The following is a 27310-nucleotide window of genomic DNA, read 5'->3' as shown; positions in this document are numbered from 1 at the left end:
GCAAATGTGTCTTCTCACCTTCCATTATGAACGGCTCCGTGGAGGGAGAAGAGCCCATGGGCTGGAACAGCTCATCGGAATGAGACCTGCTTCTCCAGTTGCTGCCATCAGATTCAGACTCCAAGGATGCCCCTGACCTCCTGAAGCTTAGAGGGGAGGAGGGAAGAAAAGTTAGACCTGGCAGCAGCTCTGAGACATTAAGACGTAAACGCACACTGAGCCTTACCTCTCCAAGGTGGTGCCCGGAACACTTCTGGACAGGGGATGGACCTGCCCTGCCATTTCTTTCCTTCCAGTCGGCAATCCAATAGGCATGGAGGATGAAGGGTGCAAGGAAAGACCAGGCTGTGGAATGTCTCTAAGTGAGGAATCTGGAAATCAGAATGGATGCTTCATGTAGTTTTTGTAAAGGACAGTAATTACTACACGTAAAGTAGTCACTTAAATGCCAGAAAGGCAAACACTTGAACGGCCACTTCTCAAGTGTCTCGTGCCCAGACTTGAAGCCACTCTGCCTGCCACATCCTGACACCTGCTTCAAATGTCCCTTCCCCTTCACACCTCCTGGTACCCAGGCTACAGAGCTGCTCCAGCACAAACACCTGAAGACTATGGGGGCTTGGGATTACATAAACAAACAGGAAAATGGAATGGGGAAACACTGGGCCAGCTTTCCTATAAACCACGGTTTGTACTCCTTAGAACCAGCTTTAAATAGATGCAAGGTATTATTAGCGGTATTACTAGAAGGCATATTGTGTGTATAAACATGCACACACACACACAAAGCACGTCAATGGAATGGAATGGAATGAAGCTGGGGAGTCTCTTCTTTATGCACTAAGAATTTAAGGCAAATAATTCCTGTGATTCTCATGAGTCCCATCTGAAGAGAAAGAATCTCAATTCCAAGATGCTTTTTTATTTCATGCGTAACCTTATAAACTCACAACGGATGCCAAAGGGACTTTCGGTGTCGAGGAAGAGAAGCAAGTTGTGTCAGAGCTGTTACTGACCGGGCTAACTTAACCTTGCATAACTTCACACCCAACTGCACGTTAACTTGAATTTGCATACCTAATTGTCCCCTGATTGAAGTGGTTTTAAAAATATTGGTCACCCTTTGTTGTAGCATTAAAATGAAAACACATACACTTAAAAAGACTGCTTCATGGAAAGCAATGAAATCTGAGGCAGAAGAAATGACAAAACTACTCACAGAAGATCAAAGGATTTTCAAACGTAAAAGATGTTGGTATGACTGGTCCATTCATGGATGCAATGTAAAGAACTGTCAAAGGCTACCAATGATTTTTCAGAGAACTTGCTTAGATTTCAGCAATATATAATGCAGAAGAAAACAAAACCATCAGGTTTAATAGTACACAGACAGAACTCCAGTTTGCCTTGAAATTCCACTGTCATCCTGAAGGTGCTAAGGAGATCATAGCCTCAAGTACATTTTATAAAAAGCGCCAGGTTCAGGTGAACTCACTGCCTTCCCCCCTACATGGGACCTGACTCCCAGGGGTGTAAATCTCCCTGGCAACACAGGACATGACTCCCAGGGATGAGCCTGGACCTGGCATCATGGGATCGAGAACATCTTCTTCACCAAAAGGAGGATGTGAAATGAAACAAAATAAAGTTTCAGTGGCTGAGAGATTCCAAATGGCGTCGAGAGGTCACTCTGGTGGACATTCTTACACACTATATAGATAACCCTTTTTAGGTTTTTAATGCATTGGAACAGCTAGAAGTAAATACCTGAAACTATCAAACTGCAACCCAGTAGCCTTGACTCTTGAAGATGATTGTATAACAATGTAGAGTACAAGGGGTGACGGTGTGATTGTGAAAGCCTTGTGTATCACACTCCTGTTATCCAGTGTATGGATGGATGAGTAGAAAAAATGGGGACAAAAACTAAATGAAAAATAGGGTTGGAGGGGGGAATGATCTGGGTGTTCTTTTTTACTTTTATTTTTTATTCTTATTTTTACTTTTCCTGGTACAAGGAAAATGTTCAAAAAATAGATTGGGGTGGTGAATGCACAACTGTACGATGGTACTGTGAACAGTTGATTGTACACCACGGATGACTGTATGATATGTGAATATATCTCAATAAAACTGAATTAAAAAATAAATAAATAAATAAATAAATAAAAAGTGCCACGTCACTGTGGAAATGGACAATAGGGACTGATAAGAATCTAATAGGCTCCAAACTCAGATTTTTTCCCTCAACTGTGTGATTCTGAAGAAGTACATGGTATGTATTTGTGTAGCTAAATATAAGCCACTGCAAAGAAAACATAAAACTATATACATTTGATGTAGTATTTCTCTTTTCCCCAAAAGTTTGTCTTTAAATTAGTAGTGTATCTTACTCTAGATCACCTGAGAATTGAGGAAGTACGGTAATACCACCTCCTTATATGCCTTCCTAATACAAAAGATCCAAATAGGACATACAATGCAAAGATTCGTAGGCTAGCACAGACATTTATAGCATTACTGATCTTTTTACATAACTAAAAATTATGCCTAGAACATGTTACGAAAGAAGAATTGGGAAAAGGAGAAAACAAAAGGAGGTATTTTACATTGGAAAAATGTGTGGTATAGATTAAACTGGGGGAAAAAAATCTTGTCATTTCCACATTACTTACTTCCAAGGATGGTCTGTGGTTTGTTCTTGTTATACTTCTCTTGGACTTTCTGGTAAAGAATATTAGAAATACATAAAGTAAGATCAAAGGATCAGTGAACTACAGGAATGTCTACACAGTTACACAGAATAGGATTCTTTTCTGTATCATTTTCATTGTTATTTTATTTATTTCCAATGAAGAGGATTTCAAAGAAAAAGGCATTAATTGCAACAAGGAGAAAATGTTGAGATAATGAACTGTTACACGGGGTCTTTTATGTAACTTATAAGTTACATAAGGTGTGCTTGAAGACTCCCAGCTTCATTAAAGCCTCAAAGGAACCAGAAATCAAGTCCAGACTGCCAGATCCAGACTAAAAGAGGAGTTCCTATCACTGCTGCCTTTTCCTACTTGTTTCTTTGTCCTGGTCGTTCCTCCTGCCTGCAGCAGGCAACCCCCTGGAGCACCGAAATGTCTCATTCTAGAACAGCCCCCAACTCTGCTGACCTAAGGTGGGTTTCAATTAACACAGGGGTTTGCGACTCCAGGTTTCCTTCTAAAGTACCATCTTGCTCACTCACATGTCATCTCTGACATGACTTCTAGAGTGGGAAAGAAAGGTACAGAATCAGAGATACGGTCATCTGCTAAAACCCACCCTCAGACACAGAACATTCCTTTAGGGCAGTGGTTCTCAAAGTGCCATCCCTAGACCAGCAAAATCAGCATCACTGGTTAGAAATGCAAACCCCCAGGCCTCACAGAGACCCACTGAATCAGAAACTCTGGGAGTGAGACCCAGCAATCTGTGTTTTCACAGGTCTTCCAGGTGATTCTGATGCTTTCTGATGTTTGAGAACTACTTCTCTATCATTCATTCACATCTGCTCAATATTTGTACTGGAAAACCACGCAGACTCTGAGAGAAAGTCTAACCTACCCACACCTTGTAACACAGTGGCCAGACTTGAGCTTTTTCTTTATTTCCAAAAGTGTATAGTTAAGGAAATAACTATACACTTTGAGCATGTGTTATTTTACCACTACACTAATCATTTCAGAAATAAATCTAGATAGTAATAAAAAAAAGATTTTACTAAAACAGATAACATGAAACAGCCAAACTATATCTAAACATATAATATCCACAGTGACTGTGAAATTACCTTGGTACATGGAGGTGCAGCGTCTTTACAACCCTTATGTACATTTGCATTACAATCTGAAATAAAGGGAAATACATAAAACATCCATGTCTTATTTAAGTTTATCTGAAATGATTAAGACTGCATCACACTTTTACTAGTTATTATAAAAATAACATAAACATTATGAATATTTTAAAAATTTAAGAAGAAGGAAAGAAAAACATTCAAATCACAGGTAGCCTCACCACCCCAAGCACAAGTACACCATTGACATTTTAATCTCTTTGGAGATACTTTTCCCCTTCTGCACAGGATTTTATTAATTATGGAAAACCCAGAGTTATACATGATATATACTACTGTGACGCTTCTGTGTCTGCCTGAATATACCTTTGCTGTTGTTTGCATTATACTGTAAGGGATTTCTGACATCTGGCTGGTAGCAACTCTCCACTCCCACAACAGTAAAGTGCTTATGAAGATGGAAAGAAAGAAAACAACTCACAAAAAGTTTGAAAAAATCTATTACCAGGCTCCAACAGGAATTCCTACTAACTATAAGTTTGAGGTGAGCCAAATTCTAAGAGAAGAGTTAGAAGCTTGCCTTATGCTTTACTTCATAAACCAATGTGGCCTCACCTCACTGAAAGAAAGAGGCCCCTTCCCCTGCCCCCTTTCTGTCCACTGGCTCAGAGAAACAGGTTGTCCAGCGATCAAACTACACATGGTCTACATAGCTAAAACCAGGCATCAAGGGAAACTGCAAAAACTTGTTTTCCCAATCTCTGTCAAAATGAGTTTGGGGACACAGATTATCATTATTAAATTATTATCTTTACAATATATGTTTAATCTTTCAAGAATAATTTTCTGTTTCAAGAATAATTTGACATCTATACCCAGGTCTGTCATTCTAAACAAGGTCTCTCAGTTACATTACAGATTACCTACAGCTAGATTCAAGACCCACATCCCAAATCAAAAACTCAGAAATAGTTAAGGGAAACATAAACAGAAAGAAAGCAAGAAGAATATTAATTTTAATATTAAATACTATTATTAAATGTTAATGTTATTTTAAATTTCAATATTAAATTTAATATTAATTTAATGCAGAAGGCCTTACATAAAATTAAAAGGGAAATTTTATATTGATAAAAGTTACAATCTGCAATGAAGGTGTGATGTGTGACCTTCTGTGCACCAAATAATGTATTATCAAAATACAAGAAGGGAAACCTATTTATAAATAAGGAGAATTTTATAGGAATATGTTTGTGTGTGGAAACAAGCAACTTAGCTATTAATAGAGAAAAAATAGAAAGAATAAGGACACCAGGATATGGAATACTTTTATTATGTTACATTTCATGCCATAGCATGTTTTTAAGATTAGAAATACTAACTTTCTTAATTAAAAACAAAAATATACCTATGGAATAGGATTATTTACCAAAAATTACAGAGATTGTATGTTATATTCTCTTACCAAATGTAAACAACTTAATGTTAATAGCCCAAAATTCTGTAAATCTTAAAACTTCTAAAAATCTGTGGGCTGAAGAGGAAATCAAATGTGCACTTTGATCCACTCACTCAGATTCTATAATTTAACCTAAGCTAATCATCCAAGATGTGGACAGAGACATGTACAAAAGAAGGCTCACTGTAACATTATTTTTGATTGTGGGAAGAAAATAACAGAGAAAGCTTTACTGTGTAACACCTGAGGAATAATTCATTGCATTTGATATCACCATAAAATGAAACATTAGCATTCAAAGCTTACATAAATGCAATTTTTTTAAGGTTAGAAGGGATGCCATCAAAATATTAATTGCAAATTATCTCTAGGTGGTAGGGGATACTTTTAATTTTCTCCTTAAACCTTGTATCTTTTATAATGAGTCCTACTGACTGTTTCAAAAGCTAAATATAACCCATATACTTTCAGCAATTTCCATTCCCCTAAAACTTGATTCACAACCCACTTGACCCACAAATATGAACCAACATAGTCTTTCTTTCAAAAAATTTACCTTGCAGGGAGCCCTGGCTTCCCAGCCCTCATGAGTCATTAACCATGCATGAGTATTAAGGGCCTGGGTGATAACTACTGAAGGGGATACAAAAGAAATTATTGTGTGAGTATAGTCCTTAAAGAACTTGAAGTTTATTTTAGGAATAAAAACCAAAAGCGATTACATATTACACTGAACAGGATAAATGGATCATAAAAGTGATATGCAGGAACTCTGCCCACAGTTGACAGAGAAGACCTTCAAAAAAGAGGTAAAAAATTGGAACCAATGCAGACGTATAAGGGAAACTGATAGAAGGGAGACTATCATAAGCCAGGTGGCAGAGTCAGGAAAACGCATGCAGGGGGAGAAGAAAGCAACAGGACTGACAAGGGCTCATGTTGCAAAATAACGCTGGTGAGGCAACCGAGGCAACCGTGGGACTAGCTATCAGGACACGGATGAGGGAACTGAATACCATCTGAAGAGCTTGGGCTTGTTCCGGTAAAGAGAAAGTTTAGAGAAGTCTTCAAATTTACATGAGTTGATGAAAGTGGTATTAATCAAAGATTAACATGGTGAAAGTATTCAGACTAAATTGTAGCTGAAAATACCTGGAGAGAGGGAAACTAGTACAATTCACCCTCAGCAGTCAGTCACTTACTGGATTGTGACAGAAAGAAGGGAAATGAAAGTGACTGAACAATACTGAAGCGGGGTGGGGGGGTGTGGGGTGTACATAATGGAAGAGGAATTAACACACCCTAAAGGTCTGAGCCTGAAGTGCCATTAACACAAGCAGCCTTAGCCTCTTGCTTGTGGACTTTGAGGTCAGTTGAGACATGTTGGGTCTAAGACGCAATGAAATCCCTGGGTGGGGATGCCCATTTGTAGTAAACCATATAAGCCAGAATGCCAGGATTGTTTCAATTTGTACCGAATACATTTGGCATAATTCTCAAAAGAGACCATAAATTACACGGATGCCTAGCCTATAGGTCTCTGGAAATATGGAAGTAGAAAGTGAGGGATAAAGACATAAATTCAGGAGAAGTAGGTCTAAATATAGTTTTTAACTCGTAAGATTGGATGAGTCTACTCAGAAAGAATAATAGAAAAAAGAATAAATGCCCAAGAATTGAGTGTGGAGGGGACCCAGAGTTAGGGAAGGGGAGAGAACACAGGTGATGAAACAGGAGAGGAGTATACCATGGAAAGCAGGAAGACAGCATTTTCTTAAAGAAGGTACAGGCAACGTGGAAGCAGGAGACAGATATCAGTGAGTTGGAATAATGAGGAAAGATACTCAGGTTGATTAGAAAGTGGCCCCCAATTTCCTTCAGAAGCCTGGTTTCTGTTAATAGAGAGGGCAGAGGCCAAAATGCAGGAGGTTAATGAAAGAAATGGCAGGAATGGACATTAACACATTGAGTGTTGATCACCCAATTCAAGGAATTTGTCTCAAAACTAGGGAAAATAAACATTTCGGAGGTGGCTGGGGGTACAACAAAGAGATCAAGCCCTGTGAACAAGGAGGAAGAAACAACCTATGACACATATGCGCATCATACACATGAACTGACTGGAAATGCAGCCAAGCTAGAAACAATTCATAAACAGGGCTTAAAGCAAATCTCAAATAATTTAGAAAACTAAACCTCATCTAAATTTCTTAATGCTATTACAGACCAGTAAAAGAAAAAAATTGAGTCACCAGGAAAAGCAAAGGTCAATCATGCACTAAAGCTGGGATAACTAAAGACAATGTCAGCTATGAGAAGAAAATTCAATCTGCCTTTAATGCCAAATGCAGATTGTATTTTCATCAGATATACAACTACAGATAAAATATCTAATATTTTTTTAATTTACTCATATTCTGGGAACTTGATGAAATTTCATGTGTAACACTCCACTACTCTTCTCTCCTTTGTGAATTCCTATTCTACCCCCAAAATAGCCATGCCAATTTTGGCCACCAACCAAGAACTAAGGACAGACCACAGATATGGTCAACATGGAATGTGCTTCATCAGTGTAGGCCTAAATCCTTCACCTTTAATTATTCTTTCATTCAACAACTATTTAACAAGCATCTATTATGTACAAGACACTATTCTAGATACTGTGGATAAAGATAGCAGGAAACAAAATCCACAGACAAACACCCAGCCTCCATAAACTTACAATCTGGGAAGGAGACAGACAGTAAAATCCATAAGTAAAACATACATAAGTTAGATGGTGTTAAATGCTACAGAAAGGAAAAAGCAGGGAAGGGAGCTAGGAAATGCCAGATATAGGGCAGGAAAGGCCAAACTGAGAAGGTGTTTTCTGAGCAGACCTGAAGGTGGTCTGAAGAAGGCAGCTGGGATGGCCAGGGAAGGCCCAAAGGAAGGAGCATACCTTGCAAGTTTGAAGAACAACAAACATGACCATGTGGCTGGAGCAAAGGGAGCAAGAGGAGAGAAAAGAAGATTGGAGAGTTCATGTAGGGCCCTGATGTCATGGTAAGGCTTTGGCCTCCTCATGGGATAAGAAGCCATTGGAGGAACAGACTTCTGGGGAAGACGGTGGCATAGGGAGCTCCAGGACTCAGTCCTTTCACCAAAGCAACTATTAAACAGGCAGGAACTGTCTGAACACAACTATTTTGAAACTCCAGAGGCCAAAAGAACATTGTACAGCATCCAGGGAAGAGCAGGAGGAAACGGCTGATAAGTCACAGTAAAGAAGTATAAACTGCTCTCTCTGCTCCTGGCAGCTACTGGCACCTATCCCCCACTCTCATGGCCGACCACTGCAGGGTCCAGTCCCTGGCTAGCTGTAGCTGATAGCAAGGGACATGAAAACCCTCATCCCCAAGAACAGGGTTGGGCACAGCCGACCACTGGTCACGGCTTTTGATTAGTGAATTTGGATCACTGGGTCCCTGGTCTAGGAGCAGCTACTATTTCAACTACCCAGAGGAAGGTGGTAGCAGCAATTGTTTCAACCCTGCCCCAGACAAAGGTGGTGGTGGCCATTGTTTCAACCCACCCTGGATAGGGGTGGAGGTGGTGAACATTTAAAAAGGCAAGGCTTCCTTCTTAGGGCTGTAGGGGAAAGTTAGGTGAACAGCTGCCTTTGCTAGGCAGGCCAGGAAAGCTCAGCTTTGGGGAGCCACTGGAGAGGCTGTAGGTGCCCTTTCCTGAACCCCTCCACAGGGCACTATGGAGCCAGTATGTACCCACTTCATGGGTCCCTAGCCCTGTTTTGGCTGGGAAAGATCAGATTGGGAAAGTCCTACCCAGGGTGGACCCCCTTCCCAGAATTTGCCCTCCAGACAAAAGTGGCACCAGACAAAGAAGTATAAAAACTACAGAGGTAGACAGTCTTGGGCAAAGGCTTACAGTCTTCAGATACCCAGGAGAAGGAGGTTTCCCCCATGGGAAACAGAGGAGACAACCAAAATCCTATAAGCAGGGGAACTCCAACAACTAACAAGCAAAAGCCCAAGACAAAACAGAGGCCCAGGAAGGCAGCAAAAACCCTGCACAGTGCATTTGCATTGGGCAGACCTTCCTGACAGGAGAGCTGAAGCTCAAGAAAATCTCTGTCTTATCACTAGCTAGTTACAAAATCAAGAAACAGACATTCCAAAGAGTAAATTCCACAGTTAACATTTTAAAATATTCAAATATACAGTGTGCAACAAGAGTACAAGACAAACAAAGAAACAGGAAATGATGGCCCACCCAAGTGAAGAGGACAAAAATACAGAAAATGCCAATGAAAACAACAAGAATGTGGACAGACCAAACAAAGCCTTTAAAACAAAGTAATCTTAAAAATGGTTAAGGAGATAAAGGAAAGAACAGAAAAAGAACTATGGGATATCAGGAAAATAATGAATGAACAATATAAAGACTCTGAGAAAAGAGAAATTTTAAAAAGGAATCAAACAGAACTACTGGAGCTGAAGACCACAATAACTGAAATGAATAATGCCCAGGAGGGCTTCAAGAGAAGATTGGGGCTGGCAGACAAAAGAATCAGTGAACTTGAAGACAAGACACTTGAAATGAGTCAGGCCAAGGAGCAGAAAGAGGAAAGAAATATTAAAAGTGAAAATAGCCAAAGACGGCTACAGGACACCATCAAGCACACCAATGCTTGTTGCATGTTATGGGAGACCAAGAAGGAAAAGAAAGAGAGAAAGGGGAAGAAGGAATATTCAAAGACATAATGACACAGAACTTCCTAAACTTAGCAAAAAAAAAAAAAGTGAATATCTACATCCAAGAAGCCCAGAGAACACCAAGCAGGATAAACATGAAGAAACATATACTCCATCATATAGTGATTATACTGTCAAATGCAAAGGACAAGGAGGGAGTTCTGAAAGTTGCAAGAGAAAATTGGATTGAGTTCTGATTTCTCATCAGAAACCATGGAAGCAAGAAGGCAGTTGGCTGAAATATTTAAAGTGCTGAAGGAAAACAACTTCCAGCCAACAGTTTTATATCTGGTGAGACTCTCTTTCAAAAATGAGGATGAGATTAAGACAGTCTCAGATAAACAAAAGCTCAGGGAGCACATCACTAGACCTGCCCTACAAGCAATGCTAAAGGGAGTTCTTCAAACTGAAACAAAGGGACAGTGGTTCAAAACAGCATTAAGAAATAAAGACCTGTGGTAAAGGTAACCATTTAGGTAATTATAAATTCCTGTATTATTGTATTGTATTGTTTGATATATAACTCTCCTCTTAGTTCCTATGGGTGCTAAGATGCAAAGATATAAAAAGTAATGATTAATCTAGGTTTCTGGACATATAATATACAAAAATATAAGTGGTAATAAGTACACACAAATGTGTGCATTCTATTGAAGTTAAGTTCGCATCAAAACAAAACAATTGTTATGTATTTACTATGTTAAATTTTAACACTATGGTAACCGCAAGGAAAATAGATGAAAAATATATCCATACTGAAATGAGAAGTCACTCAATATGGTACAACACAAGAAAACAAATAAACATAAAAGTAGGCTTTAAGGGAAGCAAGAGACAAAAAAGGTATAAGACTTACAAAGGCTAAATAGCAAAATGGCAGGGGAAAAACCTATATTATCAGTAGTGGCTTTAAATGTAAATGGATTAAACAAACTCTCCAGTCAAAACACAGAGATTGGCAGAATGGATAAAAATGCAGGACAACTATATGCTGTCTGCAAGAGACTCACCTTAAAGTCAAAGAAACAAGTAAGTTGAAAGTGAAAGAATGGGAAAAATATATACTACTAAGTAACCAAAGGAGAGCTAGGGTGGCTATACTAATATTGGATAAAGTAGACGTTGAGTAAAAAAACTGTTACAAGGGTCAAAGATGGTCATTACATACTAATAAAGGGGACAATTCAACAGGACGATGTAACAATTATAAATATATATGCAGCTAACAGCAGAGCCCTAAAATATATGAAGCAAATACTGACAGATTTGAAGAGAGAAACTGAAGGTTCTACAATAATAGTAGGAGACTTTAACACACCACTCTCAATAATGATACAATGGATATAACATTTAGACAGAAGATCAATATAGAAGTACAGGTATTGAATGATACACTAAACTAACCAGACCTAATAGACATGTATAGAACACTGCACCCAATGAAAATCACATCCTTCTCAAGTGCACATGGACCAGTCACCAGGATATACCATATGATGGGTAACAAAACAAATCTTAATAAATTCAAAAATATTGACATCATACAATGTATATTCTCTGACCACAACAGAATGCAGCTAGAAATCAATGACAGAGGAAGAAATGGAAAATTCACAAATATGTGGAAATTAAATATCATACTTTTACACAACCAATGGGTTAAAAAGGAAATCAGAAGTGAAATTAGGAAATACCTTGAGTAAATGAAAATGAAGCAAATGACTAATGATCTTATGGGAAAATATCCAGCATAACTAGGAATCAAAGACATGCAATTTTTCAAACAATAAAATGTCATTTTTCTGCCTAAAAAAAAAAAAAAAAAAATGAAAATGAAAATACAACATACCAAAACTTATGGGATGCAGTGAAGGCAGTACCAAGAAGGAAATTTATAGCTCTAAATACTTACATTAAAAAAGAAGAAAGACTTCAAATCAGAGACCTAACCTCAAAACTGGAAAAAGAAGAGCAAACTAAATCAAAAGCAAGCAGCAGGAAGGAAATAAAGATTAGAGCAGAGATAAATGAAATAATTTTTTAAAAATAGAATCAACAAAAACAAAAGCAGTTTCTTTGAAAAGATCAACAGAATTCAAAAACTTTTAGCTAGACTGATGAAGGGAAAAAAAGATACAAAAAACAAAAATCAGAAATGAAAAGTGGGACATTACCAATGACCCCGCTGAAATAAAAAATATTATAAGAGAATACTACAAATAATTGTATGCCAATAAATTAGATAGCCAAGATGAAATGAACAATTCTTTAAAATACTACACTGACTCCACAAGAAATAGAAGATCTCAACAAACCAACAAACCAAAAAATTACTAGTAAAGAGACTGAATCAGTCATCAAAAACCTCCCCAAAAAGAAAAGCCCAGGACCAAATGGCTTCATAGGATAATTCCACGAAACATTCCAAGAAGATTTAACTCCAATTCTTCTCAAACTCTCCCAAAAAACTGAAGAGGATAAAACACTCCCTAACTCATTCTATGAGCCAACCTCTCCCTCATACCATAGAAGGATAAAGATACCACAAGAAAAGAAAACTACAGACCAATATCTCTTATGAATATAGATGCAAAAATCCTCAACAAAATACTAGCAAACCAAATAAAAGCAGCATATTAAAAGAATTATACACCACAATCAAGTGGGATTTATCCCTGGTAGTCTAGGTTGGTTCAACGTAAGAAAATCAATTAACGTAATATATCACATTAACAGAATGAAAGGGAAAACCCACATGATCAATTCAATTGATGCAGAAAAGGCGTTTGATAAAAATATAGCCCATTTCTTGATAAAAACACTTAGAACATTTGCAATAGAAAGAAACTTCTACCAAATGATAAAAAAGGGCATCTATGAAAAACCCACAGCTAACATCTTACTTAGTGATGAAAGACTGAAAGCTTTTCCTCTAAGATCTGGAACATGATAAGCATGCTCACTGTGCACCATTGTTACCTGACATTTTACTTGCCAAAGCAGTTAGTGAAGAAAAAGAAATAAAGACATCTGAATTGGAAAGGAAGAAGTAAAATTTTCCCTATTGGTAGATGATATAGCTTATATACAGAAAATCCTAAATCCTGAAAAATCCACAACAAAGCTCTCAGAGCTAATAAATGAATTCAGCAAAGTGGCAGGGTACAAGACCAACATCCCAAAATCACTGGTGTAGAAACACTACTACACAAAGCAGTGAACATTCAGAAGAAGAAATCAAGAAAAAAAAATCAATTCACAATAGCCACGCCTCCATGGGAACATCTCATCAAAATCATTACCCACAGCTGGGTGGGGCACACTCCAAGCAAATCCAACCAGCACCGAAACTTCTGCCCCACAAGGCTACAAAGATGATGGCATTTGGGGGACACAATACATTCAAACCGGCACAAATATACAGGATTCATATTTGGAATGATGGAAATATTTGCATAAAGGATGGTGGTGATGGGAGCACAACACTGTGAATGCAATAACAGCACTGAAATATATATTTGAATATGATTAAAAGGGTAAATGTTAGATTATATATATAGTAAGAGAATACATTTTTTTAAAAATCCATGGAACTACTGTACACAAACAGTAAACCCTAAGTTAAAACATGGACTTTAATAGTACAAATATAAACGTGCTATCATCAACTGTAACAAATGTTCCCCACCAATGCAGTGTTGGCAGTGGGGTGGTATATGGCAATCCTCTATTTTATGCATGATTAATAAAGAAATTTTTAAAAAGCCATTAGAGGATTTTGACCACAGGGATAGACACCTTAAAAAGTTCACTGTGGTTGATGTTCAAAGAATATACTTCAGAGAATAAAGGAAGAAGCAAGAAACCACTTAGAAAGCTATGAAATGTTAGTGTGGACCAGGTTGATTATAATGACAGGGGTGACAAGTAGCTGGATTTTATATATATTTTAAAGATAGAATCCAGAGATTGGATGTGGTATATGCGAGAAAGAGAGGTATAAAGAAAAACTCCAAGATTGTGTCAGGAGCATCTGGCTAGAATGGTGGGCAGCTGTTAACTGAGAGGGTCAACGTTTAGGTGGGCATAGGAGGGGGAGATAAGGAGCTCAGTCTTGGACATGAGATGCTGGAGGTGCCATTTAAGTAACAAGTTAAGTAGGAGTGAGGTGTACAAGTCTGGGTTTCAGGAAAGATATCACCTGTGGACAACCATTATTGGTCATTGGTTGATAGTTGTTAAATTTGAGGTACAGCACTAAAAAGAAGGTTCATGTAAACTTGTTTAGCAGTGGCCTCTATTCTCAGGAAGCTTACTCTCTGGGGAAATAAAGCACAAAGCACACATTGGAATGGAGAACTTACTGGAACACTGGAATGACTCTTTCCCCAGCAGTGTTTTATCACAAACCAAACACTGTAGAATCCCAGAGAATGTTCCAGGGATAAACTGATGGCGACTCAGTTTCTCTTTGTCTTTGGCATCCTTGCTTTTCGTCTTTCAATACAGCAGCAGTGGCAAGAAAGTGGGGTAAAATGAAAAAAAGGAAAACGCTTTGAGCCAATCTTCTTACTGAAGTCATACAAGCAAAGTATCTACATTTTCTTTTCTTTTAGAATATAAGGATAGCACACAGAGTAGTATACCAACACCAAAATATAATATTCCCCAAGATGTGGTTGTCTTAATATTTCTAATGACTTGGACAATATTCCATAAGAAATACAGAAATGTTTCAAATATACATATAAGAATTTTTAAAGGGAAAGAAAAATCTATACTAGCCGATGAGAAACTAAGCCATCTACATTTTATGGAACAAGCTGCTAACATAGAACACAGAACCCTAATTACCTTCGATTTATTCCGAGGGCTAGTCATCCTATTCATGAGGAAGCTGAAAGTTCGGCTCACTTTGTATTTTTCAGATTCCGATTTGGCAGGTATGATGTATTTGTCCCATTCTTCTTCCTGACCCCTACAAAAAAGAATCTGTTATAATGGTTTATAGGACTTAGATAGGGAACAAAGAATAGCATATATATATTCAGATCATAATGGTTGTTCTAAAGGTAAAAATAGAAGCCCTCATCATTAACATATATATTATAGATGGATGGAAAGGTAGATAGATGTGATAAAGCAAATATCATACAACATTAACAATTGTAGAATCTAGGTGGTGGAAAATGAGTGCTCAGTATATAATTCCTTAAACTTTTCTATATACCTGAGATTTTTCATAATAAAATACTGAGTGAAAATACTCATCTCCATGTTTATTGTACTAACAAAAATTTCCTAGGACACAGAGAAATCAAATAACCAACAATATGAAACTGGATTTTATTTATTTGGGGGATATAGAGATAACAGCAGATATCCATTTCCTTTGTAGATACAGCCTGAGATACACAGATGGCCTGCCCGGTGGTTCAGCCCCTCCCACTCAATCAGGCTATCTTCAGTCGAGGCTCTCTAGGTTGTAAAAGAGAGCAGGCTCAAAATAAGAGGTAAATTAGAGGTAATTCTATTCAATCTATAAACACTCTGAATACCTCTTATTTTCCTCTAACCCATAAAGTCATTCTTTAGAAAAAAACAAATTCCAGGTATGAAGAGTTGCATTTCCCCTAGAACGTCCTCTGATGGTCCAAAATATATTTCTAAAATTATTTCAGACAGACTGAAAGCATTTTTAATGATCTTAAATATCATGTTAAATCAGTAAATGCTTTCTGTAGCCTGAGTATTTCCATAATGAACATTTAATAATTGAAATCTCTTCAATGCCCCACACTTCTCATTTGCCACATTAGTGGCTAACACATTCATCTCTGGAAAATACTTAAAAGCAAGCATATATCAATATACACCAAATATATATTTGTATATATATTTTGTAATATATAATGTATATATATTTTGTATTTACATTTTGTAAAATTGTTGACTTTGATAACAACTGTCCAGGGTTTCAGTTTTTGTTCAACTGATTAATGAAAGGCTTAGACTAAATTATTTCAAAGGCTTCTATTACACTTAATTATCATATATGCTTCCCTGATAATAAAAGTTTAAATTATTTAACCTCTGTAATATGTACTTAGAATTCAAACCTCTGAATTCATTTAAAAAAATAATAAATGTTTTCAGAGCTGTCTCTTGGTCACACCGATCACAAAGGCTTAGTCAGGACAGTGTGTCCTGCTGCTCAAATCCTGCACAGTGAATGAAATTGGCTACTTAGAGAAAACATTTAAATAGTTAGAAGGGAAAGGGGGTAAATAGAAATGACTGCACCCTAAGACTGTTAAAAAAAAGCAAAAACAAAAACGCAAGACACTTATTTCCTTCCTCCACAGCTACATCTGGCCATTTTGCCTTAGATAATACATTGGTTATTATAATTTGAAATTTTTATAACCTCTTGCACCTTAAGCAACCTACTTTGCAAAACTCATATCATAATATTCAACAGGCTCAGCTGGTAATGGGAAAACACACATCTGAGAGCTCAGAAAGAGTCCTGTCTCAGAATATCCTTTATGACACCACCAAATGCCAGCCAATGTCAAAGAGAAGAGCAGTACGGTGAGGGGACCCAAATCTCAGAATTAAAGAATGGTAAGGGCAATGAGGATTGTAAGATCAAGAATTTTCCTCCCCTATCTCCCCGTAGGACAACTAAATGCTCTTAAATAGAAGAAAATTAAACTTGTTTACTCAACTCTACTTCCAATTCCCAATGCCACAGAAGATTGCATCAAGAACAATTTCAGTTTTGATTTAAAATCTATAAATCGCCACAATATTTACCATATATTTACCATATATCCTAAATATTTTTATAAAACTACATAAAATCATAACACTTAACCTTTTGACTTAAAGGTGATAAGACCTGAAACATGGCAAAGTAAACATAAAAACACAGAAAACTAAATAGTAAAAAAACTGAGAAGAATAACCAAATCTGGTGGAAATGTGAATATCATAGACAAGATCCATTGTCAGATTAAGAGAATTATTAGCATAATGCACCTATTGATCAAATGTAGAAGGGTGGCTGATTCCAGGTTCCAAATCTACTAATTTAGCAATTAGGTACTATTTAGACAAGAACTGAAAAGATAAAATCCTCAACTGATTTCCTATTAGAATTTAAGTAACTTTTAAATTTTTAATAACCTAGAAAAAAATTAATTTAAGTTCTTTTCAAAACCCCAGGACAAAAATACCAATGGAATCACCCACAATAGTTTTCCTCTCCATTCTTCAGAGACTTTCCTGGTACTGCCTTTTCAATAGATAAACAGGTACTTAAAATACCTTAAGAATATGGATCCTCAATTTCTTAATCCTTAACTCTATGATAGCTATTAGCTCCTGTGTTTTTTAAAGAATTAGGCAACCGAGTCTAAAAACAACGTCTCACTATCCAATTTGAAAATTGAGGCAGTGGGAACTTCTTTTAAAACTTGGATGCTCAGGTCTTTAATAAAATAGGAAGTATTAGTTATAATAGATTTAAGATAGATGGTGGTAATAAAGTAACCAAGTCATGCAAAATCTACTCTTTAAGAAATTGGGATAGATAAAGTGTCTGCTGAAATGAGCCTGCAAGGTCTGGAGTGAGCTCCTTTGACCTGGCTGTGCCCTTTTCCAGAAAGTAAGGGATAAATATAAATAACAGAATTCCAAAGAAGACAGACTCTCAAGTAAATATCTAAAGCATGACCTAAGCAAAGCATCGGGCACGGTTGAAGATATCACTGGCATATTCCAATAGACACCAGGAATAGAATATGTCAGATGAAAGATCTTCTCTATTAGATTCATCAAGAGATATAACTTAAAAAGTCACAAGCTTACAGGACACAGACCAAGAAAGCCTAAAGAATAGGAAAAAAAAAATGGAAATGACAGGGAACGAGGAGTAAGAGAGATGCTCCCTACACATCCCACCCAAGGTATCGCAGTTTATAGGCTAATTATGGCATTAGCTTCTTCAGTCTTAACTCCTCTCCTAATGAGAAATAAATTTTTTTAAATCGTTATGATCAGTCCATTACTTCTCCAATTATTAAAAAGATTACATGAAGAAAGATGACTGGAATGATTACCAAATTCCAGAATTAGGAAGTAAATTGCTTGAGTGAAATAATAAATGAAAAGTGCTTAAAGAGTACAACGCACATAAAAGCACCCAATAAATGTCAGTTGTTGCTGCTTCTGCTATTATCATCACTGTGCTTGTCATTATCATGATGTCATCTTCATCATCATCCTATCCTTAAAGGACATTCTTACTCTTCCTATATTTTTATTTTTTCCCATCCCAATCTCAATAAAAACAGAAATGAACAAAAGGAAGCATTTTTTATTGATACTCTTACTCCAAGATTTAAAACAAAACAATCCATCTTGATCTATCTAGTAAATGTTTCATAGTTTTAGCATTAATTTCACCATAATTAAAAGCCATTTTTCTCTTTTTCAGTGTCTTTTAAAGCCAAACATTCATGCCATTTATATACTCTTTATGCCATTTAGAAACTTGCTTTGCACAGACCTTGGCAGTCCCAGGGTTATTTCACAATGTGATTCATGAAGAGTTTGGTCATTCAAGACCAAAAGAACTTAATCATGCTGCTCACTGTCTGCTTCCCAAGCTTTACTCCAACAGCAAGCAGTTTTGCCTTCTAGGAAAGGAAGAAGCTTACATTCAAAGCTTTCAAATCTGCCTATCAACCAGAAAACTAATAATGTTTAAAGTACTTTCTGCATTGCTTATTCTTTTGTTTCAAAACATGTCACCACTAAGCAATAATCCATAAAGCAAAACAGCAGAGATATTCAGGCACTTTCTATAATTGACCACCCAGATGCCTGTTACGAAGTCATCTTGTCATGGTAGACAGACAAAACTACAGAGAATCTGCTGCCTTTCAAAAGCAGATGGTCTTTACGTTGCTGCCCCATCCCTCACCCCCTACCTTAGTCCTGCACACCTGGAGGTGTTCGGCTATGAAAATACCTAAAGCAGAACAACCTCATCCCCAGTCGTAAGCCTGCAAACTTGGGGACTGAAAGAAGAGGGCTAGCTAACGGACACTGAATTGGATGACAGAGGGAGCAGGGGATCCTAGGCAGACTCGTTACAGAAAAACATCTCACAAACTATTGAAACACGTAGCAAAAATGATATGCAAACATCTCCAAAGATGGATCACGAAGTTTGTAACAGTTAAAATACCTTTTATCTCTTGGTGGTTCCGGTAAACTGTAAGCTCTTTGCTCTATAAGACACAGAACAATAAAATAAAAACGAGGGCAGACAAACTAGCAGTCGTGTGTTAGTCTGAAATGCACACACACAATCATATTGTATCATTATGCATACCACCAGTCAGAAAATTATGGGAAAACAAGTACTTTTATATAAATAGGACATAGTTCTGGATATCTTTATCACTGTCCCACTTTTCCCCAGTTTGGAAGGGTTAGGGGAGAGACCAAACCATGGCAACATTGAATGACTCTATAAAAGGAGTTAGCATCAGCAAGGGGCAATAAACATTTTCAGAAGTGCAAAAAATTAGTTCTGCTTTTTTGGATACTTCTCATCAGAGCTTCATCCCCTATGCATAACACTAATTCCCCAACACACAGAATCAACAAACAGCTGCTTTTTAGAGAAGCTCAAGGGAAAAGTCTTGAAGGCCAGCATAAGGAAAAGTCCATTTGAATAGAGATGCAATGCCTTCATAAAATCCTAGCAGTGGTTGAGTCCAGAGATAAGCTTTATGGCTCATGGGAAACGGAGAACCACCTTCCCCACTGGATTTGGGGAGGAGAGTGGGCTGGGCTTTTGCAAAAGGCCATCTTGTTTCGAAACTGGGTACTTACTACGGGGATGGAATAGAGACACTGATTTAGACAGTGAGAGGCCACAGGCTCTCTGGAGGAGCACACCATCTACAGAGCAGGGACAAATCCTTTACCATTACACTCCAGACAGTGAAGAGGCAAAACCAGGTAGCAAAGGGAGATGGGCCAAATATATAAGGAGGATAATTAATAATAATTTTAAAAATCCCCTGAAATGAGTAAATATCAATGTTGACCCTAGTGCCATCTTGCGTCTAATAGAAAAACCACTTTGAAGAAGCTGAGGGCTTTATTTTACAGTCATTATTAAATGCTTCTCAAATTTTAAGTTGTGAACAGAAATCATTATCCATATTTTAATTAAGCTGAGGTGCCAAGAGAAAAAGTCATGTGACCAAGATAATCAAGCTATGAAGTAATGGAACCAGACTAAGGCAATAGGACAAAATCTAATAGGATTCATTTATCAATTCAAAATAACTTTCAAATGTATAATTATTTCACTCTTCAAATTATTAAATGCAGAGCCCCTTTTGCCCATTTGGGTGAGGTGATTATCATTTCAATATTGACAATTGTTTCTTTCTATCTCAACCCACAATATACCAAAGGGAATTATACAATTGGATTTTTGTTTCATGCATACAAGCATTAAATAATAAAGTTGCTGCAACTGTACTCTTGGGTCAAAAAAGAAAAAAAGAAAGCATGAGAAATGATAGAATTTGGAAAAGACAAGGAAGGAAGAACATCACAAATAAAAAAAAAAAAACCGAAAAAGTATCCTTCTTTGCATATTTGTTTCACAGCCCATATACAGTAGCTTCTACTAGGGCAAAATGATACTCAGATTCTGTATAAATAGAGAAAATTTTAGGACTATTCAAAACCCACCAAGAGAGAATTCATGGCAACATTAATGTCAATTTACTTCTTCTTAACCTAACAAACTAAACAATAAGACATTGCAATATAACTTTGAACTACTCAAGCTTTTATACCTATACTTTGATCACATAAAAGCAGTTAAAATTATGCCCTCTTCAATAGAACTTAGTTTATCCTGCATAGTCCTAAGGTTTTTTCACTGTCCTAAATGGTGCCAATCCAGACATTTGTAATCACACATTCTATCCATTGGAATGCAGGCTTCTTTGTACATTTACTCTGTGGACTCAACCTAAATTACCTGGCTATAGAGTACCAAACTTCATTAAAATAGCCCCATCTTTAAATATACTGTCTAAGGATAAGGTTTATTCACAGAAAAGCCAAAGGTATTGGTAACGGCCCTTTATTCTTTCCAACTCAAAAGCAAAGATTTAAGGATCATACGTGTGGCAAAGAAGCCCAGACTTACTCACTAAAGAATGCATAAGTCAGGCTCTTTTCCTTTATAAACAATCAATTTCCTCTCAGGCGTCTGATCAATAATTCCAAACTTTTAAACTCTCCAACTTTACCAGCTAAAGATTCCACAAATGTAAAAGGAAAAGTCACCATTTTGATTCCCAAATAGTGACAGTGCAAAATTAATTCACCAGTAAGGACAGCTTGGTGACTAGGTGGCAAGCTGCCATAAAATAAGGAATCCCAACCTGAACTAAGATTGGAGAGACCTGGAAACCCTAGAAAGACCCATGGTATGAAAAAAGAAAAAAGATCCGGGGTAAATTCGAAGCAATTTCTTTTTCCTGTCTTCTCAAGGTAGTCATATCTTTTCTTATTTTCTTTTATAGGCCATTATGTAACAATGGAAGTTTCAAGGAATATTTTGTTCCATATGGCATAAAAATGCAAAAATAATTAAAATAACAAGGTAATCAAGAATAAAAAATGAAGTAGAAGGGGGAAGAAGGAGTAAAATAAAGTCTATTTTAAATATGATATATTGGGAAACTGAGAATACCACCTAAGTACATCGCTTGCTATCTGAGTCCTTTAAGACTCTTAAGGACAAAAGACAAGAAAGATGCTATCTAATACACTGAGGAACACTTTTGGTATACTATTATCACAGATGGGCAAGAATATATCCAAACATGCCTTTAAATGCAATTATGATATATAACATTGTTTATAGAAAGTATAAAATAACTACATTTCAAAATAAAGTTGGAAATAGGGATAGTGACTGGAAGGGCAAAAAGAGAGGCTTCTTGGTTGCTCTTAACTGTTCTATTTCTTGCTCTGAATTCACTTTTGTAAATTCATCAAGCCATATACTTATTATTTACAGTTTTCTCTGGATATGTGCCATATTTCACTTAGAAGTTATATTTCTGACTGTTTTCAGTGCCACAAAAAATGTTGAAATATGTTCACTGATGTCTCAAATACATTGTTATTTTTAACTCTCGAAAGTCACTTTCCAAAAAAAGAAGGAAGAAAATCTATTTTGCAATGCTTTGGCTTTGAGAAATTGGATTATTTCCGTAATATATACATGGGATAAAAATAATTTTATAACTTACTTAAATAAAATCCTCTAAAGTCCTTACAACAATATATCTAGAACAAATTCTAGTCTACACTTTCCTAGAGAAAACATTTATTCATAGAACAGAGCAACAGAGGTGTGCACACATTTGTAATTTCATCCAGATCAAATCTGTAATTTGAGATACCCCATGAAAAGGGAATTTTACTAAACTTAGAAAGATCAAGTATGAAAATTTAATTGAAAATTCTGATCCACTGCTCTTGTAGATCTTATTTAATTTTACTAACTGAAAATCTACTCTGGATTGGAATGTTTTCATAGTCAAATGGCAAATAATGCTTACCTTCACTTGAATTGTACACTGTAAAGTCACGCATCAACCGTGATTTTCCCAAAGAAATTTTGGGCGATGAACAGGAATAAGAACGTGAGCGGATTCCGGAAAGCAATGATTCCTAAAAGAAATCATAGTGCGGTTAAAAAAGAATTCTACAGGTGGAAAAAATTCTACGATGAATATAACTAATCAAGTATCTTTGAAAAAGAAAAAATTCAACCTGAACATTACTGATATAATCTTATTAAAATATTTTTCTTTTGCCTTTCACACTTTTACAATTTTATTGTCTTTTTAATGGGAAAAAGCTTTTTGGAATAGTTCCTATATATACTTTAGGATGAGTTTATAACATTCCAACCAAGTTGGTTAAAAATGAAAAATTAAGTCAAGTGATTTGTTCACTGTATTATGAAACAATGAGTCTGACTTATTTGGTAATCAGTTATTTTTAGTTTTGTTTTAAACTGTACATCAGTAATGAAATAACATTCAAACAAAATGCTATATTAACTGAAATCACTATTCTTAAGAATGATTAGAAGGTAGAGAAAGTTACTGACAATTAATAAGAGTTTTTAAAACTTTCAAACAACTATTTAAATTGATAGCATTAGTTGCAGGTTCTAGGGAGGAATGCATTAGGTCAATATACAAATCATTCTAGTCTATTACATTCATTTTTCAATAGATCTTCATCCAGCTATTCTTGATGATGTTTGATATCACTGATTTTCATGTCTTTAATTTTATTCCTTTATATGGCCTGCCACTTTTATTCCCATTTTCCAAATTATATATTATTTCTGTTATTATACTGGCAACATATGTGAAATGAAAGATGGCAAGATAATAAAAGCATGGTTCTCTGACATGTTCTAGAAAATTTAAATGAATGTGTAATCGCACTCCACTAAAGCCATTCATGGTACCCAACTCCCATCCCATAGAGACCTAGTGGACTTAGGATAGACCCCTCCCATCCATTTTTGATATAATATACTACTTAAAGTTAAAGCTAAAAGAAAATAATGCAAAATTTGTTATTAAAATTAAGCAATCAGCAATTGTCCTTCACAACTACTGGTCTCTTCTGTTTCCTCTAAGTGAAAAAACACTGTTGCCCTAAAGGGTTCAGTTTAGTTAAAGAGTCTGGAGAAAAGCTGAAAAAAGGAAGATGGAGCCTGCTTCAAAGAGCCGTGCATGGTCCGTGGGTCTGAACAGTCTTGTGAGGTAGCACCCACCAGGTCTGATCCCATGTGAAAAGCCAGCCCCAGATGTCCTCCAGTCCCAGCAGTGAGCTGGCCACAAAGGCCCTAGCCAAATGCCGTCCTCTGTGTTTAAGTCATGGATGGTCATCATTTTCCATGCTAAGGAGACATGGAAAGTTATCTGGAGCCCTTTGGCAAAAAAGTTACACTGGGTAATTGCAGAGGCAAGTCAAGATATATTTTAGAGGACAGATTCTCCTTAAAAGTGAAGACTTGAGACTGTTTCACAACAGAAGAATAGTGAACTCTTTTTTACTCCAAGTAGTGATGAGTTTTTCATAATTCCATCCAAGATGCAAAACTAAGAATTATCTACATTAACAACCGTACCCATTTCCTATTATATGGAACGATGACATAAACTTCAGGTTCCTGTGACCTACAAGCCTCAGGGCTGAGGGAAAAGGACCCAGGGCCTGAGGTCAGAAGACTTGGAGTTGAGTTCTGACTCTACCACTAGGCCTGGGCAACCTGGACACAATATCTAACCTTTTCAGAACCTCATCTTCTCCAAAAGTAAACAAAATAAAATAAAAGCACCACTTATATCAGAGGTGATTTATGAGAAAACTGTATATTATGTACATACACAAACACGCTAACTAGAGCATGCTATAAAAATAATGCATTATTATCACAACCATAGGTTTAGAATAAGCAGAGTTCTGGCCTAGCGCACATTGTTTTACTGTAGCAAATTCATTTTAAAAAGAAAACAAGTGGACCAAAGTAGAAATCAAATAGGAAGAAAACATATGTTCAAATATAAAACAGCTTTCTCAGCAAGACTGGGAGAGTTCACGAAAGAAATCAAAATAAAATTCTAACATGAAATTACCACCAAGAGGAAACCTGGCACCTATGGAAAGGTTGGCCAAGTTTATGGTTTTCCAGGGTAGTTGGTGCCACCAGGAATGCTAGCAAACATCACCTCTGCCTTACTAACATGATTTATCCCATTTCCTTGGCCAAGTAAAAGTTTATGTGAACCAAACAAGTTTGATAACAAACTCACTAACACTAACAGTTTTTCTCTCTTGAGCAAAGGATGATGGCAGAAAATATGGTATGAAATGGTAAAGATTTTTCAATTATCTGAAAGATTATATACACACAAATAGCCTTAATGAGTAAGGGCTATGCAAATTACAACTGAGTGAGAGAGATTCAAAAATATTCAATCTGGTCTGTGAACTCAAAAAATATAGTTCACACACATGAATAAGACATAAGATATAGGCAAAGTATTTTTCACACTTCCAATAAACCAAATAAATATCAATAAGAATACCTTTGACTGTAGATTATTTGACAAAGAAAGTGATTCAGTCCTGGAGATATTAAAATCCGGTTCAGTGGTGGTCTCAAAAGAGTCCAGTTCGTCCCCACTGGGAATCCCAGTTCTTGAGGAACTGTGGGACCCAGGAGTATAACAGATGTGGGACCGCTCAGACTGCCCTTCCCCTTCACTGTCGGCATCCAAGGCATCGAGGCTGGAACTAACATACAGAGTAAGTAAATAAATCATCAAGTAGATTCACAGGGAGGGAGGCAGACAGAAAGATTTGCTGGTTTCTAACTTACGTCTTGAAAGCATCTCATTGGATGAGGAGCAAAAGGCACTTAGCTAATCTCCAAAGTAATTTATATTTAAGTAGTTTTTATTGTTTTTGTTTTTTTTTATGTTTCCCCAAATGAATATTTCTACCTAGCAAAAACCATTTCAAGTACTCTAAGAAACAAAAGCTGATTTGAGTTAGTACCATCCTCTTGATTACTATTTTGTAAATGTAATTATTACAAGTCCCAAGGAGTTACCTTTCAAATATTTAAATTGCAAACAAAACAGAGCCACTGGACTCTTTGGACATAAACCCCTGGGGAAATCTGCCTATAAAGCTATGCAGTGTGCAATCTTTCTGTTGTCCATCAGCCAACAGCGCGGAAGGGCACAGGGACATGTAAGGAGAGGTATGCGAAAGTCACACCTCAGAGTTAGTATCAAGACACAGCCTAGAAATGAGGGAGCATGAGTTCCCAAATGTGCTATATCAGATTATTATTTTAGAAGGTTTTTTTAGAAAAACAAAAACAAACCAATTCCTTTGAGAAATCCACCTCAGAAGCAGGTAGTGATTCTGCTCAACTACTCCTTTTCTTTTCCCATTTAACTTTCAAAATCATAAAATGAAAAGGAAAGAATTTGACCTTCCACATTCCAGGTCCATTCCTCAAGACTTACATTTTAAACCACTCAAATCCAGGCCAACAGCTTTCACAGGTATGTTAATACACCAGGAATTATCAAATTTATTTTTCTGAAGTTAAAATTCTAATAACACTACAATGAAATCATCTTGATTTGAAATACAAAGAACCAGAAAATGGAACTTTGAGTTAATCTGTTTTGCTTATTTTTCTTAAAGAACCACAGGCTATCTAATGACCAGAGAACATCAACCTAATAAATTACATGACACTTCAAACAAAGGTCTTATCTGGGCCTCTAACGTGAACCCTTAAATCAGTGTCGCATCCTTGAACTATTTCAAGGGCACTACTGGGAACCAGCAAACCAGACAGAAAGGAAAAGCCATGTTTGGCACCATTGAGGATCTCCAAAGCAAGGTTTTCTCCTTCAAGGATCATTGCGGAGCTTAACTGTGGCACTGAGAGAGAGATGACCAAATGGAGGAGGACTTCACAGTTTATCTTGGTTCAACACCCAAATATGCTGGAGTGCATCAAATTATTTCTCATGAAAGTCTGAAGCTCAATGTTAAAAAACCTTTCTGGTAAAGGTTGGTGCTTTGCATTTCATAGTAATTTAATTATAGGTATTTTAACATTGTACGCGGTTTCCTAAATCAGTGACAATCTGAGGATGGAAGAATGATTAAGGGGGCCAAAGCTTTCTGATGCCTTGTGCCTCTGCATTTGCCTTTCAACTCATTACTGCTGTACTAATGAAAATTAGTTCGTAAAAGGCTGGCTGTCTGCAATAATATCCTATTTTAACACAGGCTTTTCCAGTTGTGTATAGCATTTCTCCATCATTATGAATGCACCCTAAAGTAACAAGTGAGTATTATTTTATTCTGCATATTACACTTTTAAACATTTCTTTTTCTATTTATTCAAATTGGGCTACTACTTTTGTTAAGCTATTAACCAAAAATATTTAGTATCATATACTATATTCTTCAGGATTACCTCTAGTGTTTTTCCACATTCCCACCAGTGGGACATGAAATCAGTGTGGTAGCTTGTGAAGAGAATTTTCTTTTAAAACAATACGTGACAGAAAAAAATATCATATG

At 36.6% G+C, this 27310-nt stretch overlaps 1 protein-coding gene across 4 annotated transcripts in view; it reads right to left on the bottom strand.

The window, feature by feature from the left end:
- ARHGEF28 (Rho guanine nucleotide exchange factor 28) overlaps nucleotides 1-27310 on the bottom strand; it is a 305822-nt gene that overhangs the window by 67260 nt on the left and 211252 nt on the right. For all 4 annotated transcript variants that reach the window (XM_037801233.1, XM_037801232.1, XM_037801234.1 and 1 more), the window contains 9 exons: nucleotides 25282-25489; nucleotides 22726-22837; nucleotides 19305-19347; nucleotides 14900-15023; nucleotides 14410-14542; nucleotides 3824-3879; nucleotides 2676-2724; nucleotides 227-371; nucleotides 19-146 (listed from right to left, as the gene is read on the bottom strand). In XM_037801233.1, the coding sequence (XP_037657161.1) occupies nucleotides 19-146; nucleotides 227-371; nucleotides 2676-2724; nucleotides 3824-3879; nucleotides 14410-14542; nucleotides 14900-15023; nucleotides 19305-19347; nucleotides 22726-22837; nucleotides 25282-25489 (998 nt within the window). The remainder of the gene's footprint in view (nucleotides 1-18; nucleotides 147-226; nucleotides 372-2675; nucleotides 2725-3823; nucleotides 3880-14409; nucleotides 14543-14899; nucleotides 15024-19304; nucleotides 19348-22725; nucleotides 22838-25281; nucleotides 25490-27310) is intronic.

The sequence above is a fragment of the Choloepus didactylus genome, chromosome 13, assembly GCF_015220235.1.
Source record: "Choloepus didactylus isolate mChoDid1 chromosome 13, mChoDid1.pri, whole genome shotgun sequence".
Lineage (NCBI taxonomy): Eukaryota > Metazoa > Chordata > Mammalia > Pilosa > Megalonychidae > Choloepus > Choloepus didactylus.
The sequence above is the reverse complement of the archived record's forward strand: the minus strand, read 5'-3'. Positions and strand labels throughout refer to the sequence as shown.